Consider the following 18,877-nt stretch of genomic DNA (forward strand, 5'->3'; position numbering starts at 1 on the left):
TATAGTAGTAAAGAAACCATATCTTGCTATAAGCCTAAAAACATTTACATTCGATATTAATTTATTGTAAATCTTTTACGGAGTCGACTGCAATACTGTATACAAAATCGCTTGAAAATTATCTTTCAGTAAATGTAATGTTATGATACTAACGATTTTGTTTCATAAATGTCCTTATAAAAAAGGTGCGTCTTTTACGGCAAATTGTCCAATATCTGGGCTGGTTTCAAGCTTATTGGACTTTGACAATTATTATGGTACTGCATGTTACATATATACGTACGCATAAGTAAAAGAATCTTCTTAATGTCTTTAATTACTATACCATTACGTACCAGCATCTCTTGAGTTTAATATCAAGCTAATCTCTTTTTTTTTCTTTCTTTTTACGACGACGCTTATAAACGAAGCATACAGATTGCGTTCGTTACCGCGCATGCGTTGCATATGTAAACTGTGTCACTACCAGACCTCATACGTAAACATTGACATCTTTTTACAGTAGACATAAAAGAATCGTCTTAATTTCTATAATTATTCTATACCATAGCGGCTTCTCTGATTAAGCTAAGGCTAACTTCCTCTTTACCAGCAAGCTTAACAAAGATACGTTACGTATGTGACAGTGGTTTCACTACCAAATCTCACACGTAAACAATGACGTATTTTTACAGTAGACATAAAAGAATCTACTTAATTTCTATAATTAATGTATACCGTAGTGGATTCTGAGTTAACCTAAGGCTAACCTCTTCTTTACCGGCACGCTTAAAAAGCTTAGATTGCGTTGCTACCGAACCGAACATGTTACGTATGTAACTGGTTCACTACCAAATCTTACACGTAAACATTAACGTATTACAGTACGACATAAAAGATTCTTCTTAATTTCTTAATTACTACGCACTTAATATGGCATAGTGGCTTCTCTGATATAAACTATGACTAACTTCTTCTTTACCGGAAAGCATAACAAAGCTTAAAGATTGCATTCGCTACCGAACCGCACATGTAACCTACGTACGTAACATTGCCTTCACTCCAAACCTAACACTTGAATACGTATTGCATTTGCTACTGAAACTCGCGCATCAAGTGTGAGCATGGTTTTAGAATATGTCTACGCTTGAAAAAAAATCAAGCAAGGGTGCTTGATTAAATCTTTTTTTCGCTCATCACTTTCATGCAGAGGAGAGGATAGACGAAACTTAAGGTTTATTTTGGAGTTGGAAATGATGGAAACATTTTGAAGAAGGAAAACGCTTTTCCATTATTTCAGAGATTAACAATAGCAAAAGGTTTTAATAGATTGCCAGTAGTAATGTTGGGACCCATGATGAATCAAAAGGTAATTGCGTATAGAGTTGATACCACCGAAAAAGCAAACGAAATGCGCGCAAGGTGTACAAGACACGACACATGTTTGAATGTTTGTAAACATTAGTTGCGGACTTTAAACAATGCTGAGTGGCGTCACCAGTGTTACCAACCGTTTTGCTAAATTATGCTAGTCGGTCCAAGCAAGAATTTATGCCAAATATGGTGCAATTTTGTGCCAGAATTATGCTATTAATCTATCATTATCTCATTTCTCTAATACATTCGAGCTAAAACAACGATGTAATGGAAATTTAAAACATTTATATATTAGGTGAAATGATAAAAAGTGACGAACAGACAATATTATAACTAATAATTTGATGATCTCTACATGTTAGGAAACTCGTAATAAAACACCATTTTTCTTTAATAGATCACATACGCAATCACTAGTACACTATTTGATATGCAATCACTATTATACTATTTGACAAATGTGTGAAGATCACACATACAAATGTGAAGAAAAACAACAAATTTTACTTATTACTGCATCATTATCATGCCACTCAGAACCATTTTTCTTTAACAGGTCACATAAACAATTATAATAAATACTTGAAAATGTGTGAAAATTACTTGAAATATAACATTTTGTTATTTACTGATATTTACTGAAAAATTAAAACTAAAAAAAAGGTAAACAAACAAACCAGTCTCTACTCAAGAAGAAAAACATACGTACTTATTACTTGATCATTATCATGCCACTGAAACACTATTTTTCTTTAACAGATCACATACATAATGAATAAATACTTGAAAATTGTGTGAAAATCACTTCAGACATATTTAATTAAAATTTTGATTACTGAAAAAAATAAAACTTAAAAAGGAAAAAAAGTGATTCTTTACTCATGAAGAAAAAACATTATTATCACTTTACTGATCGTTTGCCATGCCATTGTGGGTATTTATTTATATTCACAAAATTTAACATTCCTTAGTTGGGTTCAAACTTAGCAATTAACTCATTTGTTAGTGCTGCTTTTGAGGCAATTTCACTTGTAGATACATTCACTATAGCTGTGTATGAAATTGAGGAATTTTCTGCATTTTATTTAAAATTTTAGTGAAAATACATTCTAAAATTGTACTAGAACCCTAAGTGTGAAAGAAATTATGCTAAGCTCCAATTCTTGGGTCAAATTGTGCTAAAAAATATGAAGTTATGCTACATTTGGTAGCACTGGATGACGCCAACTAGCGGTGGCTGGCGGAAACAGTTTTGTTTACAAACATCATATGGTCGGGGGTCGGAAACTGGTTTTTTGGTTGAAAACAGATACAAAGTTTATTGGAAATTTAGTGGCGAAATCCGATTATGTCGAGTACTAATACGGTCGTGAACCGGGTCTCTACTGTATGCAAATAAATCTGTTCTATTTTGGCATACTATTTATGGTTTTTATATGTAGGTGACTGGGTATAGTAAACATAATTTGGAAATGACAAATTAAACACATTAGATATATGTGGTTGGTAGATTTCAGCAGAATGGACAAGCAGGATTAGTCTCTCTAAAGGAGAACTGTAATGAATATTCATGAAAAGCACTTTAAAAAATTGGAAATAAAGAAAACCAACACAATCTTAGTATTACTGACAATGAATAACCAATGTCAAATATTTTTCATTCTACTGGAAAAGGAAGGGTGTAAGGAAGTTTTCGTCCACCCCTTGCAACCTTTATGTTCTGTTTATCCAAGTAAACTGATTTCAAATAAACAATGAATGTTTGGTATATTTGTGCTGTAGGTACTACATATCATTGCATCTGTACATATTTAGCAGATGAATCAGAATGCAGCAGCTCACGTACTTGGTTGACTTTTATCATCTGAGCTGTCCAAACTTAGCAAATATTATCATTACTATATTGTGTTAATAATTCTACTTTAATATTCTTTCATGTTCTTCAAGTGTTGTTAGCGAATAAAAAACTGGGTTTTTTTATAGTTAATGCTAGTGAGAATAAGAAGAATTGGTAAGTCATTGAAAGCAATTTATCAACATGAATGAGAAGGCAGGCCTGGCCCTCCACCGTAACATAAATGCCCTTCCTAACTCTCTTTTCCATTTGCCCCTTAAACATTTCCTATAGTACTGGAAATCCCTTACTCATTTTGTGGTTTACATACCTTAATACATTTCTATTTTGATTAATAGTTTCTATTTTGATCCTATCTATTAAATTCTTTACACAGCATTGAGTTGATGTCCCAACCCCTCCCCCCTTACCTGGAACATCCACAGAGCCAGTTTCTTGACTACTTTTCCTATGCTTCCCTTCTGGTCCCCATTAGTTTTTTTTTTTTAATGTTAGTTTTCAAACCTCTCCTCTAAATTTCACATTAAGTTTTTATAGACATTTCTACAGCCTCTTCCCTTTTTCAGCTATTAACACTAGGTCATTGCAAACATCTGCACCCAGGGGATTCCCTTTCTATATTTTTTTCTTATCCTTGGACATAAACATCTATCTTAACTTCTGAAATATAATCCACTTTTTTCACTTTTATCCTATGTTACAGCAGAGTTACATCTCATTAACTTATAGTTTCTTTCCTTCATTCTCTTTCATAATACTTACTGGAAAAATTTATCACTACTCTAAAATCCTTTCCCTATCTTCAAAATAGTTCAAACAAAATCTTCTCATTGCTAAAGTTTAAGATTTATCAGTTTAGTGTTGTATCCCCAATGCATAACCCATTATTTCCCTATTTTCTTAAACTCTTTTCTGAACCAAGACAAATTTGAGTCTTCTAATTACAGACTGAAGTTTTAATTAGTGCCTTAAAGACAACTAAATCTTAATTTTAGGCTATGCTAACAAGTTTTTGGTTAACTCAGAGAGGGGAAATATCAAGTAATCCTCTCCTTGGGAAGAATATGAATACAGATATCTCTGTAGGAGTATAAATTCATTGTACATAGTAAAATAACGATACATACCAAAGACGCCAAACAACCACCAGAACTGTTTAAGCAACAGGTCATTCGGGGAATATTGTCAGTCACCTCTGAATGATAAGTAACAAAAGGCTACCATATGTATATAACAAAGGTTTATGTTAAATGTATCCCATGGAGTAGGCCATTTGCATTGTATCTCATATTTCACAACAGGACTGAGGATTCAGATTTCCTGTTTCTATAGTACTATTTGGTTATGGCATATGTAACTGTCTCTATGTTGTCCCACTTGCAAACTGTAACTCGGCTTCTATTTATTTACTTGAAAGTTTGTCATTCAGCTTTACTTCAGTCTTTGATTTTATATATCATAAATGACTTTGGTCACCTCAAGCAATCCTCTTCCTCTTCCCTTCAGCTTCAGTCTCACTGCAAGATAAGGTGATGAAGGGAAGAAGAGTACTAGTGGTTCATGAAGCTGCCATTTTAAATTTTGACCCTTTTGATTCTCTAACTGACTGCCATATTGTTTCTCCTAATAAATTTGACTGTACGTGCTTTATCAAGGGACACTACTTGCTTATCTTCACAAAAGCTGCCAGGGGTACTATGCAAAGGTTTCCTAATGTTGCGTTAAGCCTAATCAAGGTCTTAAATGCTCCTAGTCCCACTGAGTGACATGTCCAGTGCTGTTCACTGTGATAAGTGAATTTCCATGTCATGTCTGGAGAGACATCTCTTCAACATGAAAATCTGCCTATTCAGCCTAAGCTACAGGTACTTCTTATAGTTGATGACCAGTCACATAACTGGAGATACAGTAGTAGTTCCTTTTCCACAGAAGGATGACTTAAAATGTGCCTAGTAGATCTCTTAAAACGTTTGCATATTTAAACCTATATTATTTAAACCAAAGGGTTGGCTGGTTTTGTGGCAAAAGCATCTTACCCTGGGTTCAAATACCTTACAAAATACCTTTATCACCTTTTGCAATTAAAAATTTTCCAGGTATAGCCCCAATGGAAACCACTATCAAATTACAGCTCAGTATCTCTTATTAATGAAAAATATACATTTCTGAGTCATTAGTAAGGTATAATAAACTTTCATTCCTCCACAAAGGCAAAAGAGTAGGGGAAAATAACATCCCCAACATAGTACAACCTTAGAGGATAAGATCAAACAGCTAAGAAGCACCAAGAAGAAAGGGATTTTACATAATTAAAAGGGTAGAAGTATATGAAAATTGCTCAAATTTATAATCTCCCAAACCTACAGTAATACTAGGCATACTAAATGAAAAATTCTGCAAATATCTCCTAAATATCCACTTATAACTGTAATGTATGTAAAAGAACTATAGGGATGATAATGCATATTTTAATTAATGATTTCATTTATTATACATTACCTTAGTCAGTTTCAATGTAATTTTTAGCATTCTAATATTTAAGATATTCTTACATTGTTAGTTTTATTTATGTCTATATATACTACAGAGTATATCCATGTCTATTTAATGGTTTGCTTATATATTATATATTCAGTTCATTATTCCTTATTTTTGGAAGGCTCTCTTTACCTAATAATCACTAATTAGTTGGAAATCAGGTATATTACTTTGGCATAAGACATACTACGGGGATGGCATGCCAGGTAACTGCAACACATTCTTTGCTAGAAGCCAATAACACACCCTATACTATCAGAGTACTGCATACATTAAATGGAGACTGACAAGCTATCATAACATAAAACTAAAATTTATGTTAAATTCTATGAAATAATATACACTACAACTTGAAGGGGCTGCAACCATTTTCAAAACTTTGGGAAAGCATCTACGTATTAGCTACCTATGAACTACGAAGTACTTACAACAAAAGTTACAATGTTGACATAGGCTGTCAGGATTACACCAATCTTCATTAAATACCTTAGATCATTTATGTAAAGAACCATAAATGTGATGTCCCCTTAAACACACTACCACCACAATTTTACTTTCAACACCATCCCATGCCTCAAGCAAATGCTGAGGGAACGTCCCACGGAGTCCTGTAATAAGTGGTTGTCCCTCTCACCTTGAGGCTAACCTTGGAGAAAATACCGCCTTTCTTGGCTGCTTCTCGTGCTGTCTTGGTGAAGTCTCCAATGGTGTGCTTCCCCATGAACTGGATATCCTCAAAGGTAGACTTGCTCACCTATAACAGCAAGAGATTGAAAACCTTAAATTTTAACCTCTTAGTTACATGGTCCCAATGGTTTCTTTTAAACCATATACAGCACAAAGAATATTACCATGAAATAAAATTACTTTCATGTTTCACTTACCCTATATAGTATAAATAAACAAGGCCACCATAAAAAAGAATGAAAGCATAGAACATGAATTTTCATGAATATTCTTCATACTAATTTACTACTGCAAAAGAAGGACTCCAAAATCCTTATTCACCTGTTGTGCTTGCTTGCTAGCCTCAAGAGCTTGCTTGCTTGCAACTGAAACAGATTTGCTTGCACCTTCTGCTGCTCTCTTTGCCTGTACTGTGAACTGTTGTGCAGAGATGAACCATTAGTTTAAGTAAAGTACAGTGCTAAATTCCTTCCAATATAAATCATTCAAAATAAGCTCAGAAATATCTTGAATTGAAAAATAATCATCTTAAACCTTTGGCACTAATACAATACATAATGAAATCATGAGGAAATGGAAAGACAATTACATGCACACAGGCAGACATCATGCAAGCAGTAGCTGACAGGTAAAGGCCCAAATTTAAGATTATTATTAGATGATGGGCAGTACCTGGTCAGCCAGACTGGAGAGAGATGGAGCCTCATCCTGCCTATCCTTCTGCGAATGTCCACTTGATTCCGGGTGAGACTGCAATAGGACACACAAGTCACAACACCAAAGAGGTCGTACCTCCCACACTGATGTAGCAGCTGATCTCTTAACAAAAAACTGAAGTGCTATTTTGACTTAGAGAGCAAACAATCATAATGCTTTTATTTGATTAAATAATTCACTGACTTTATCTTTAAAAAGGAAGGCATAGATCAGCTTTTACTTATGGGGGAAGAATACCTTGAAGTAGAGTACAGAGAAGTTATGCAAAGGTCAAATAAGGAAATTCTGGAATCTGAAAGAACTAAAACTCAAAATAAGGAAGTGCTGCATCAAGAATTCTTGACTATACAAGGTATAGTATACAGTAATACATGAAAAACCAAATGAGTACAACAGTTCCTACCATACAAATTATACCTTACACCTGGAAAGAGAAACATAAAATAAATGATGAGAGGTCTCAAGAAAAAAATATTTTGACTGATGAGGATACTTTAGTCTATATGGATTATGCCATAGATCCCTAACATGTGTACTGTGAAAATATATACTAAACTGATAAACACAACACTGTAATATTACTTTTTTTTGGTATAGTCAATAAAACTACAGCCACTAAAGTATTCATACATAATGCATAATCAAATGAACAATATAAATAATCTCTACAAGGGAAACAACATGAATATAATTCATCACCGCAATAATCAGATACTCATGGATCTTGATATGCTTTTCACCAAATTTTTAAGTGCTTGATTTTTACCATCATCCCAAAAACAAAGGACAAGGACCCCAAGTGCAATGGGATCCTACAAGACAATCATACAATCCAGGGATAAATACTCATAATTAACTCTGATGCACTATATAAAATTAGATTTTTGTTTATCATTCCTAATGAAACCACCCACTGAACATTATAAATAAGTTTCATTTCAGTTACTAATTCATTGAAGTATCAAAAATTGCTCTATCTTCTCATACAAGGGGACTTGTCTTCATACTTCTAAGCATATATTCTCTAATCCAGTGGTTTGTTTAAACTTTCCTATAATAATATTTGTCCCTCTGTTGTCGTATGTATTAACAATTCCATTTCAAAATGCATGAAAGTCAAAGATTTCCAGTCCCCTCTTATAAACTACATTCATGTAACTCCAAACCATGGCAAAATTATTCAAGGTGGTCTCCAAATTCAGGAATCAGAGGAAAATTTATTGTTAACTGTATTCACAGAAGCTTTGTTCTGAACAATTTTGGCTACCAGTGGAAGCTGTCTTTTAAGTATAAAGAATCTCAAAACTTTTTATCCATCACACCAAACAGCAAGATGTGAAATCAGCTGACTTGAGATACTGCCTTGACATTTTTACTTTATTACTATATAGTGTGTTAAGCTGTACATTACTCATATAGAAAATAATCAAACAAAAAGTTGATTCACTTGAGTGAATGTACAGTGAAAAGGAGTTACAGTGTTACCATGAACCAATGTTTACATGAGCCTCATATCTTTTATACTTAAGTGTATATTTCTATCATTTATTACTTATAAGTATCATTTATAAGTAGCTGGAGTTGTAAGGATAAACTATAATTCTTGAGTGTCAAAGATGAATCTTGGATACATTAAACTTGCAACATAAAATACTAGCATTTTGGACTTGAGTTTCTCAGCAGAGGACTTTCTGTATAGTGCATGAAAATTATTCATTTGAGAATAGACAGATAGATAACAAATACACCTTAGAATAGTACATAAAAGATTCTAAAACCTGCCTTTTATACTGGAAAATGTTAGAAAAGTAAAATATTCAAGGGTTGAGTAAAAAAAATCAACATCATCATGCTCTTTTTTTCAATGCTAAAACAAGGGCTAAATGGTTCGTGTTTTAAGAAGAAAAGACTTTAACTGTGCAAGTAGAACATTAGGTGAAATAATCTACAAGGTCCAATATGAGTATGGTGCAATGACACTCAGACTATTACTTAAAGGTTATTTCTACTGGCATCAAGAAACTGAATGGGCAAATTAACATCTTGTTTTCTGCCTTATGGCACACCAGGATATACCTTTACACAATTAACTTGTGCTATTTGTACTATGAAATATATGTATATATATAAGTTTTTGCAGAACACTATTGCTTTGTCTGCATAAAGTATGCCACATCACTGAACTGGCACACATACCTACACTGTAATGTTTTTCAATCTCTACCACCGAAATGCTACAGCTAGAAAATTATAGTGAATATGGAAAAAAATATTTGATGCCATAAAATAGACCTTCAATGTAGTCTTCAGACAATGAATAATGGTACATGCATCACCACTACAACCACATAACACTGACAACACTGGAGAACATCAGTTGGTAGTGAGGTACCTTATCCATCTGGTTAAGTAGTGACCCCTCTTCCCCACTGCTCTGCTTCACTACCTCAAGACGCTCCGTCACTTGACTACGAAACTGTTCCGTTAACTGTGAAACAAGTTCATTGTTTCTCAGTGCTTGAAACTGTGCTTTAGTATGCTGTTTATAGGTTGAAATGCATTCATGTTGACATTAACTAATGCAAACCTAAAATCTTAAAACATCCTAAGAACACACAAGTTGGGAAAACAAGAAAATAAAATACAACTTTAAGGGCATGGATGAAGATAGGGAACATAATATTTCCTCATTACAATTTCTGTCGACAACTACATGTGCAGCAAGCAATATTGAAGTGTAAATTGTTCTCAAAATGGGAATCAAGAGAATTCCTTTTCTTCAGCAATGATTCCACATTCTGACTTTACTACAAGTACTGATGCAAGGCACATAGATCAACATGTAAATATTGTAGTATGTATTTTGCGCTGTCTTAATGAGAAAACAATAACATACATGAAAGCAGAAACACAAAATATTGAAGATGTTGAGCATATCATGAAGAGGATGCTATCTTTTCTTATATTTAAGCTTAAATCACAATTGCAGAGCATAATTGAATTTACATCAGTAAGTATGCCTCTTCAAAGAACATGTATATCTTACCCACTGAAAATGTAATTATTAAAAGTCATAGCATAAAACATATTAACATAGTCCTTTCACATTAAATAGTACATACATTAGGTCTCAACCACCTCTGTCATGTTCTTTAAATTCATAAATTTAGAACATTCTCTATTTCATCAAAACAGTGTACTTCAATGCAAAGTAGATAAAACAAAGAGTTAGAGAAACATATATTGGGATGATTAATACTAACATAAATTTCCTCAATTTCCACTTGAAGAATAGCAAACAATTTAATTAACATTTTAAAATGAGTTCTTTACCTTCAAGTTACCAGACCAGGTTAAGGTGCATCGACAAACTAACATCAACTGTAATAGAATAAAACCATCTCTGTGCATAGGCAAGTGGATTGCACGTTAAGTATTAAGTTTAAATATATCCTCTTACCTTATCCACCTGTGACAAGAAGGATCCTTCCTGAGAAGCCTGTCTTTCTTTTATCAGCTCCTTAGCTGAAGAAGTAAACTGATCTAGCAGGGAGTTCTGAGAACTCTGTCTTGTGGGGCCTGAACCAGAACTTCCTGATCCCAAACTAGATGCTCGAGCCAACATGCTACTAATGGAGCTTTGTTTCTGGGGTGTTGGACTAGCCTGGAGCACAAAGGAAAGTTGTAAGCTCAAACACTTCCTTGAAATTATGGTTAAATCTCATGTGTATGAATGAGACCATCCTCATAACATTCAATTGACTTCAGTAACAAAACTGCATGCATTACATATCAAGCATAGTATTAGAAAGTCTAAAGGGTAAAGCAAAACCCTCCATAAGGTATAAAATTAATAGGCAGTTAAAATGCAAAATGCTCTTATTTTAGTTTAAAGTATAACAACAAGACAAAGTGATCCTAAAGACATGAATGAACAAACCATTGTGACTTATACTAAATACATATGTAACCTTATGCTTCACTTGGAAACGAGCAATTTATACATATACGTATACCATACCCATTTTTCCTACTCAGTCTTTAATTTAGGCCAGCATTATAAATACAAGTTTTACATTCTCCCTTTTTCACATCTTCTCTTGCAATGCCCCATTCCTCTTCCATTCAGTTTGGTGACTTTCTCATAACTATTTTTCCCTCACTGTATTGCAATATAAACATTTGATTTTGTGAATGGAGTTGGTTGCCATTTTTTTGGCACTATAGTTTTGGTGGCTTCCTTGGTATGCCTCTTCTTCTGTTATATGTAAATAACCAATCTTTTCTCTTTTTTACTTGGTCTCAATGAAACACATACTTTGAATTACTTATTATACTCTTTTCTGATCATGTGTTATTGCAGAATTCTTTTTTAAAAAACTAATTTTTCCCTTACAATGCCCTTACAATGTGCAGTAGGAGACAACACAATCAGATCACAGCAACACCCAATCATCTCTCATTGCAACTACATCTTGCATACTATAAGTACGCACGTACAGTACAGGCAGTCCCCAGTTAACGGCGGGGGTTCTGTCCCTGGGGGTGTGCCGATAAGCAAAAAATGCCATTAACCGAAACTCAGTGATTAATGGTGCTATAATGGGGCTGATAACCGGTTAACAGCGCCATAAGAACCCTTATGGTGCCAATAACCAGAACTCGTCCCATTATGGCACCATAAATTGCTGATGTTATGGCACTATACAAGCCTCATAAAACCAGATCGCCAATAACCAAGTCCGCCGATAATATTTTTTGATAAACTATAGAATCTAGTATGATTTAATTTATTCTAATTTCTGACTCACTCCATGGTGACTTGCATGCCTCCTCTAGCTACACATCATTCAGGAATGAATGGTAGAATGTGATATTTTCCAGCTATTCTCCCAGCTGTTTGATTACCTTCCTGGTATGACCCATTTAACCAGAGTGGAAAAAAATATATATTGTCTTAGTGCTGCCATTTTCTTGGAGAGGCTATTATTTGGAAATGTTGACCACTCCTGCTAATCTTTCTATCACTGATTGTACTGTTCTTTTAATCCTTCTGCCATTCAAATACTATTCTAAACACCTATTCTGGTTTTCCAGAATAGACTTCACTATAAGTTAATTATAGCTGAAGTTTTACCACCCAAGTATTTTTGTTCTCTTTTAGCATGAAATATTTTTTTCTTAATAAAATATTAAAAATACTGTGCTCAAAGCAAGCTTAAGTATATTCTAATGCTGTAAAATATCTGAACATTCCTGACGATATTCATTAGTACTACTGTTAGATAAAAAAAAATTCACACATGGCTTAACTTGTTCTGTCATATGAAATAGTATGTGCTGTATGTAAATATTAGTAAAGTTAATAGTATGTAAAATATTTTACTAAAAATCTTGAGGATATACACATCATTCAAATCAAGGTACATTCAAATCTTAATGGAAAAATAACTGCTGAGCTCTGTACCATATAAGAGTATTTAATAATCGATATGTAAATTAGCACCAGTTTTACATGTTAGTAACTGCTTATTTTCTGCTTGGAAATTTCTCCCTGATATGTTTTGTGCTTGATCTAATTATATTCAGAATGTATACTTCAACTATTTTTAGAGTTAATTTTCATCTTATGTTAAATTCTCTTCCGGTGTTGGTGCATTAGTTATTGAATTGTTACCAAATTACAGGCGGCCCGCGGTTAACAACGCAATCGCTTAGCGGCAAATTAGTTTTGTGGCTGTCGTCAAAAATATTCATTAAAAAAATCAGGCATTTTAAGGTATTTTTATGGCACAATTTCTGGTCAACAGCGCCACTAGTGCCATTATGTCTAACGAGTTCATACATTTGTAGAAATGCCGTTCAGACCATAAAGGTTATGCAAATTATATTAACAAATTTTATAGAGAGTTATTACTTAGTTATTAGGGTAAAATATATGCCTCTGATGCTGTTCTATGCCGAAAATATTGAATTACATAAATGCAAATTTAGCTATGGATGTCTCGATTTATAAATGTTCATGCTTTTATGTTTAAAATGTGTATGAAAATGTATTATGTATAGGGTATTTTTATTTCTGCACAAAAATATGATACAAAGGCAGCCTATGAAACTGCCCTTCACGTTATCAAAGAGGATGCTTTTTCATGTTCTTTCTTGTGAGCCGCCGCCTGCCGCTCTTCCAAAAATATCGCTCTTCCAAAAATATCAAGTTAAAAAAGTGCAAATTTAGCGATCGATGTGTCGACTTTATAAATGTTCATGCTTTAATGTTTAAAATGCGTATGAAAATGTATTACGTATAGGATATTTTTTATTTCTGTGCAGATATATGATACAAAGGCAGCTTTTGAAACTGCCCTTCACATTATCAAATATGATGTTTTTTCATTTTCGTTCTTGTAAACCGCCGCCTGCTGCTCTTCCGAAAATATCAAGTTTAAATGAGTGCAAATTTAGCGATTGATGTGTCGATTTTATGAATGTTCATGCTTTTAAGTTTAAGATATGTATGAAAATATATTACATATAGGGCAATTTTATTTTTGAGCATAAATATGATACAAATTAAGGCAGCTTTTGTAACTACCATCCACGTTGTCAGAAGATGTTTTTTTATGTTCATTCTTGTCCGCCACTGTTCCGAAAAATACATGGTGTTATTTTATTAATTATGCATCTTTTCCATAAATCCTTTAAAAAGTTATATACATTACTTCACTGTATCCAATGATATTATATGTATTTTCATATTATTGTATTATAAAATACTACAGCAAATTTAAGCCAGTATTCCGCGAAGCGGCCAATGTTTGGGTTTGAAATCAGCTGTTGGCAAATACGAGTTTGTTTTGCCATATTTAACGCAATTCTGAGTGAATTTTCTTGCTTCTAGTTAGCATAAACGAATATCTAGATACTTTACTCATATATATGAGACAAGGTTATTTTTCCTTATACGACATGTTTTTAGGTGGAAATATGAATTGATTAGGTCTCGTTGTGATTGTAAACTAATTTTTTTTTTCCGTTAACAGATTACGTTGGCGGCATGTTTATTGCGTAAAAAATTATGCAATTCCGTTCGCAATTTTCCTTTATATCATCGTAATAAGAACTTTACGTTATTTACTTTATATCGGCATGAAACCAACGGTAAAATGTGTTCTTTCAAGCACAGTGGTTGTGTTTGATGGCATACGTTTACTGGAGTTTTATCCTTGTTGCCGATGCACGATAATAGTCATTAGCAGCTTGAACAGTTTTCTAAGTTTCAGTTATAACTAGGTTTAAATTTAACAGTATATTTCCCAATTGATCTTTGATCTATAGCGAATAAAGTTATTACATTAAGGTATCTCAGTTCTATTCTACTTTACGTCATTTATAACAACTACGGTAATAGTGTACGATGATTGAAATACAAGCCAAACGGATGTTATCCAGTTCGGTTGTACTTAGAAGAAAAAAAAAAGTTGTTTCTTGTTCAGTTGTTCATGGCTGTACATGTTTACGCAACGAGTATAATGTTAAAACTATACTTTCATCATTCTCTTTTGCTGTTTTTGAACTTATGTAACTAGAAGATGAGATAAAGTTAGGCTATTGTATAATTTGGTCTCTCATAAAATCAGATTATCGTAAGACGAATTATCGTAATTTGAACACTACAGCTACCTGTACACTGTATAAAACCTTATTATATCTTTACATACTCTAGACACCCAAAGGATTAAAGCTAGGCTTTTTTTCACTTTACAGTATTTATAATACTATAATGTACTGTACAGTACTACTGTACAGTATATTCTATAGGACTATACTGCATAAATATAATTTTACTTATTGCGCCATAGCGGGATTACGGCGCCGTTTGACTGGTCTAGGGCGCTGTTAACTGGTCTAGAATTTCAAAAGAAGGTGTGTGGCAGCTGTAGGTTTTAAAATCGCTTAGCGTTGAAAACCACTTACCGTCGGCAGCCAGGAACGGAACCCCTGCCGCTAACCGAGGCCCGCCTGTAATGCCAAATGGTAGGTTTTGTCTCAACATCTTCCTTTTGTTAGTATTGCAAGAAATAGCTATACTGTACTGAAATTTTGTATTCATAATCATGACAGGCAGCCCAGTATATCATAATCTGCCCAGTTTCAAAGAGAAGTCTGACTGGCCTGCAAAGTATGCACTGAACTGTGAAATTTTAAGGTTTTTGCTACTTTACTCCATTTTCTGTACGTTATCTAACTTTGTGTTGGATATTATATTTTATATTTTTGATGTTGCTAGTTGCACCTCACTAATACTATTTTGCTTTAGTATTTCTCTGTAAGAGTCTACAATATTTTTGTATACTAATTTTTGTAATTCTGCCAAATATTAATATTATAAGTGTCTATTATTTTTTGACAGTGTAGTTGATGATACTTCTTTTTCACATCATGGGCATCCTAAAGACTTGTAAGTTTAATGGACGGTGTATATCACTGTGTTTTCAGTGTTGTCTGTAGCGGTTTTGAGTAATTTTTTATTTGTCAACTGTGAAAGGCATTGATCCAAAGTGATGGACCCTACTATTCTGCTATTATTTCATAGCAAGAAGCTGCCCTTCTTTGCATTTAAGAGATACAGGTCTGCTCTCTCCCAGCTGTTTGTTTCAGGGACTGGAAGAGGGCCCCAAACATTGATCTGGGGTGGTTGACTCCATATCAAGGAGGAGATACTTTTGGATGGCTCACATCCTTAGATGTCTTTCCAAGGCAATGTATAAGCCTCTTCAGGAGTCTTCTCTATTGAACCTCATTCAGAAGACTATTTTTCTTGGAAAGTTTCTCTTCAACAACATGAGTGTGAGCTGCATGCACAGCTGCGCAGAGTTAAAACAAGCTACTAGAGATTAGTCAGCTGTGGGTTTGTCTTTTATCCCACATTTGAAAGCATGAATCAAATTACAAGTAACCAAGACTAAACAACTGAACCCTTTGCTGCCTCAGCACTGTCATCACCTATAAGCAATGCTCTGGTATACAAGAATACTGTAGTCAATTTTAGTTACAGCAGAGTGATAACTTAATTTTCTGACTAACAAAGACTGAATTTGGGACACTTAAAACCATGGTTGTGAGAACTATATGACTGCTGAGTCTGTATGAAAGATAGTCCTTACATTATAAAAACTCCTAAGTTTTTTTCACTTCATACGTGACTCAAGCATTCAGGTACAGCATGGCAAATACAATATCATGCAATTATCTGTCATCAAGGATACTGAAAGTTTATCTTACTGTCTTGGTCTTTGGGGCAAGATCTTCAGAATCAGTAATCAATTAGTTACAACTAATTAAAAAAGAGGTAAAGTACAAACCGAATTCAGATCCTGTCACACTACAATGTAGCAAACACCAAACCTCCAAGCTAATACCCTTGTTAAATTTCAGCATGTTGAACTTTGTCATTTCAAGGAACACATAAAAAAAGGTTTACTTCCCTTAGACCAAAACGATAGCAACCACAAGACAAATATCTTAGCGAGATGAAATAACTATTTAAAAACAGGTACAACCTGAAATGCTCCAGTACCTTAAGAAAAAATAAACCTTGAAATATACCTTACACTGGCAATAAAGTGTTCATACTATGTAAATATGATTTTCAAAACACAGCCACCCTAAAAAAATAACATTTATAAAATCCATTGTCTAATTGTCCCTTAAAGACTTACCCCCTTTGAGAAGGTTCTTGGTCGAGGGGTAGTTGGTCTATCACGTTCTGAAGAAGAAGTAGCTATTGATGCATCACTACTAACTGAAGGAGTTGGGCTTATATGTGGAAGTGGGGACTGGGTATTGCTCACTACAGTTTTTGGCGTTGTTGTAGCAGAATCGCTCTCTGGTGTGAAGACCTCATCTGTTTTCTCCTGTAGAAAAGATAGCACAAATCATGTATGAAAGCTGAATTTATCAACCGTAAAATTAACTAATAAGGTTTTCTGCTAGCATCTTTTAAATTAATCAAATTATACAGCCAAGTACTCACTTACATCATGTTAACTTTGTTAAGTACAAGAATGGTATGTGCACATGTAGGTAGCCACTGTGGACTAAATGGTTGTTAGTTTCCCTTTCCAAAGCAACAATTGTGGCACAGAGGCACGATCTGAAGAGACTGGTAATTGGCATGGACTATCCAGTCCCTTTTAGGCAGAACCACTCTTCCAGAAAACAGATAATTCAGGCCAGCTAAAATAATGGACAACAATAGTTTTTGACAGGGAGATATTTAATCTTATGCATTCAATGCATCCACAACTAGGCATTTTCTTTTAAGGGGAGGTCCATAAGCCTTCAACTGAATAGCCTTCCATAAGGCAAGGGCTATATCCTAGTAAGGGAGGTTATACAACTTGCCCAAGGGTGACCTAGAAATGCCCCTCTATTCTTTGCAACTGGGTCTAGGTTATCATCAAATCCAAGAGCACAGGTGAAATGGCCAACTGTATAAAAAAAAAATTGTGAATAGCAGCATAGATCAATGACTACCCAACCTGAACTTTTTAGGTCTCCTAGATGTGGAAGCACCTGGTGGTGATCCCCACAACCAAACCTCCACAAGTCTAAGATGTTAAAATTCCCATTTCTAACCAAGTCAATTTGTGGAAGTACTTCAGGACTGACATCTTATAGATACTTTCATTAATTATATTCTGTACTCTAGATGACATTTTGGATATGCAGACATACAGTAGTATGCTTTTAAGTTATGAAAATAATTCTATTAGTTATTACAATAAAATTTTAGCAATTTTCTTACTATTTTAAGAATCAATGGCCCATTAAGACCAGGTCTCAAGCTGAGGGCCAACTTTGATGAAAAACCTGTTCCTAGCTCAACCAAGTTCCAAACACAGTATCAACAATATTCATTCACATTTTAGGCAATTTATCTTCAAATGATCAGCACTGACAAGAGAGGTGAAACTTAAATATAAAAGGGATTTTGACGTAGGAAAAATCTATTTCTGGGCGAGGAAGCCGTGTCGCCCAGTGAAATATGTCTGCTTTAGCACTATTTCTAGTAAAATATTGCTATAATACCAGAGAACTGCTAAATTGGACATGTCAGAAGCTTCTGACTCGCTCACCTATATAAAAGGTGTCGGTATAAAACTGGGGCGAGTGTTAAACACTACCACAGCAACCCCTCCAATTAGCCTTTTCCTCATCAAAAGACCCTAAATACGGGGAGCCGACCCATAGGTCACACCTAGCTACCCCGTTGAAGGCATCTGTGACGTCATACTTTTCGATAGCCATATAGTGTTCGTACGTTCAAATATAGCTATTTGTTCTTTTATTTTTATTCTTGGTTACGGATCGTCAATCTACCTCTTCACCCAAGTTAAGTACTGGTTCCGCCCTTTTTCAATATTTAGAGAGTGAATTTGCCTTTCGTTTTGCCTTTATTTAGGATTTTATTAGGCGTCACTTATAAGTAGCGGGCGGGCGGCAAGTCGCCTTTACGGCTTATCCTTGAATTGTACCGATTTCGAGTGGTCTTCCTCTCTGCTTGTAACATGTTATATTTCATTACATATATTTATTTATTTCTTGGGTGGCAGTTTTTAGTCGATCCTATTTTCGTTTATGTTTTGTTATTTTCATTATTTTCATGTTTTTCACGGGGGTCTTCATTCAAGCACGTTTCTTTATTTCGTGCAAAATAGATAA

General features: G+C 34.3%; 1 protein-coding gene across 1 annotated transcript in view; it reads right to left on the reverse strand.

Moving 5' to 3' along the window:
• The window catches only part of LOC135197783 (MAP kinase-activating death domain protein-like), a 312,071-nt gene that overhangs the window by 174,784 nt on the left and 118,410 nt on the right, over positions 1–18,877 (reverse strand). Inside the window, 6 exon segments of the mRNA XM_064224890.1 lie at positions 6,384–6,503; positions 6,758–6,853; positions 7,109–7,186; positions 9,546–9,641; positions 10,614–10,817; positions 16,873–17,067. Of these exon segments, the coding sequence (XP_064080960.1) occupies positions 6,384–6,503; positions 6,758–6,853; positions 7,109–7,186; positions 9,546–9,641; positions 10,614–10,817; positions 16,873–17,067 (789 nt within the window).

This window comes from Macrobrachium nipponense, chromosome 21 (genome assembly GCF_015104395.2).
Source record: "Macrobrachium nipponense isolate FS-2020 chromosome 21, ASM1510439v2, whole genome shotgun sequence".
Taxonomy (NCBI): Eukaryota; Metazoa; Arthropoda; class Malacostraca; order Decapoda; family Palaemonidae; genus Macrobrachium; species Macrobrachium nipponense.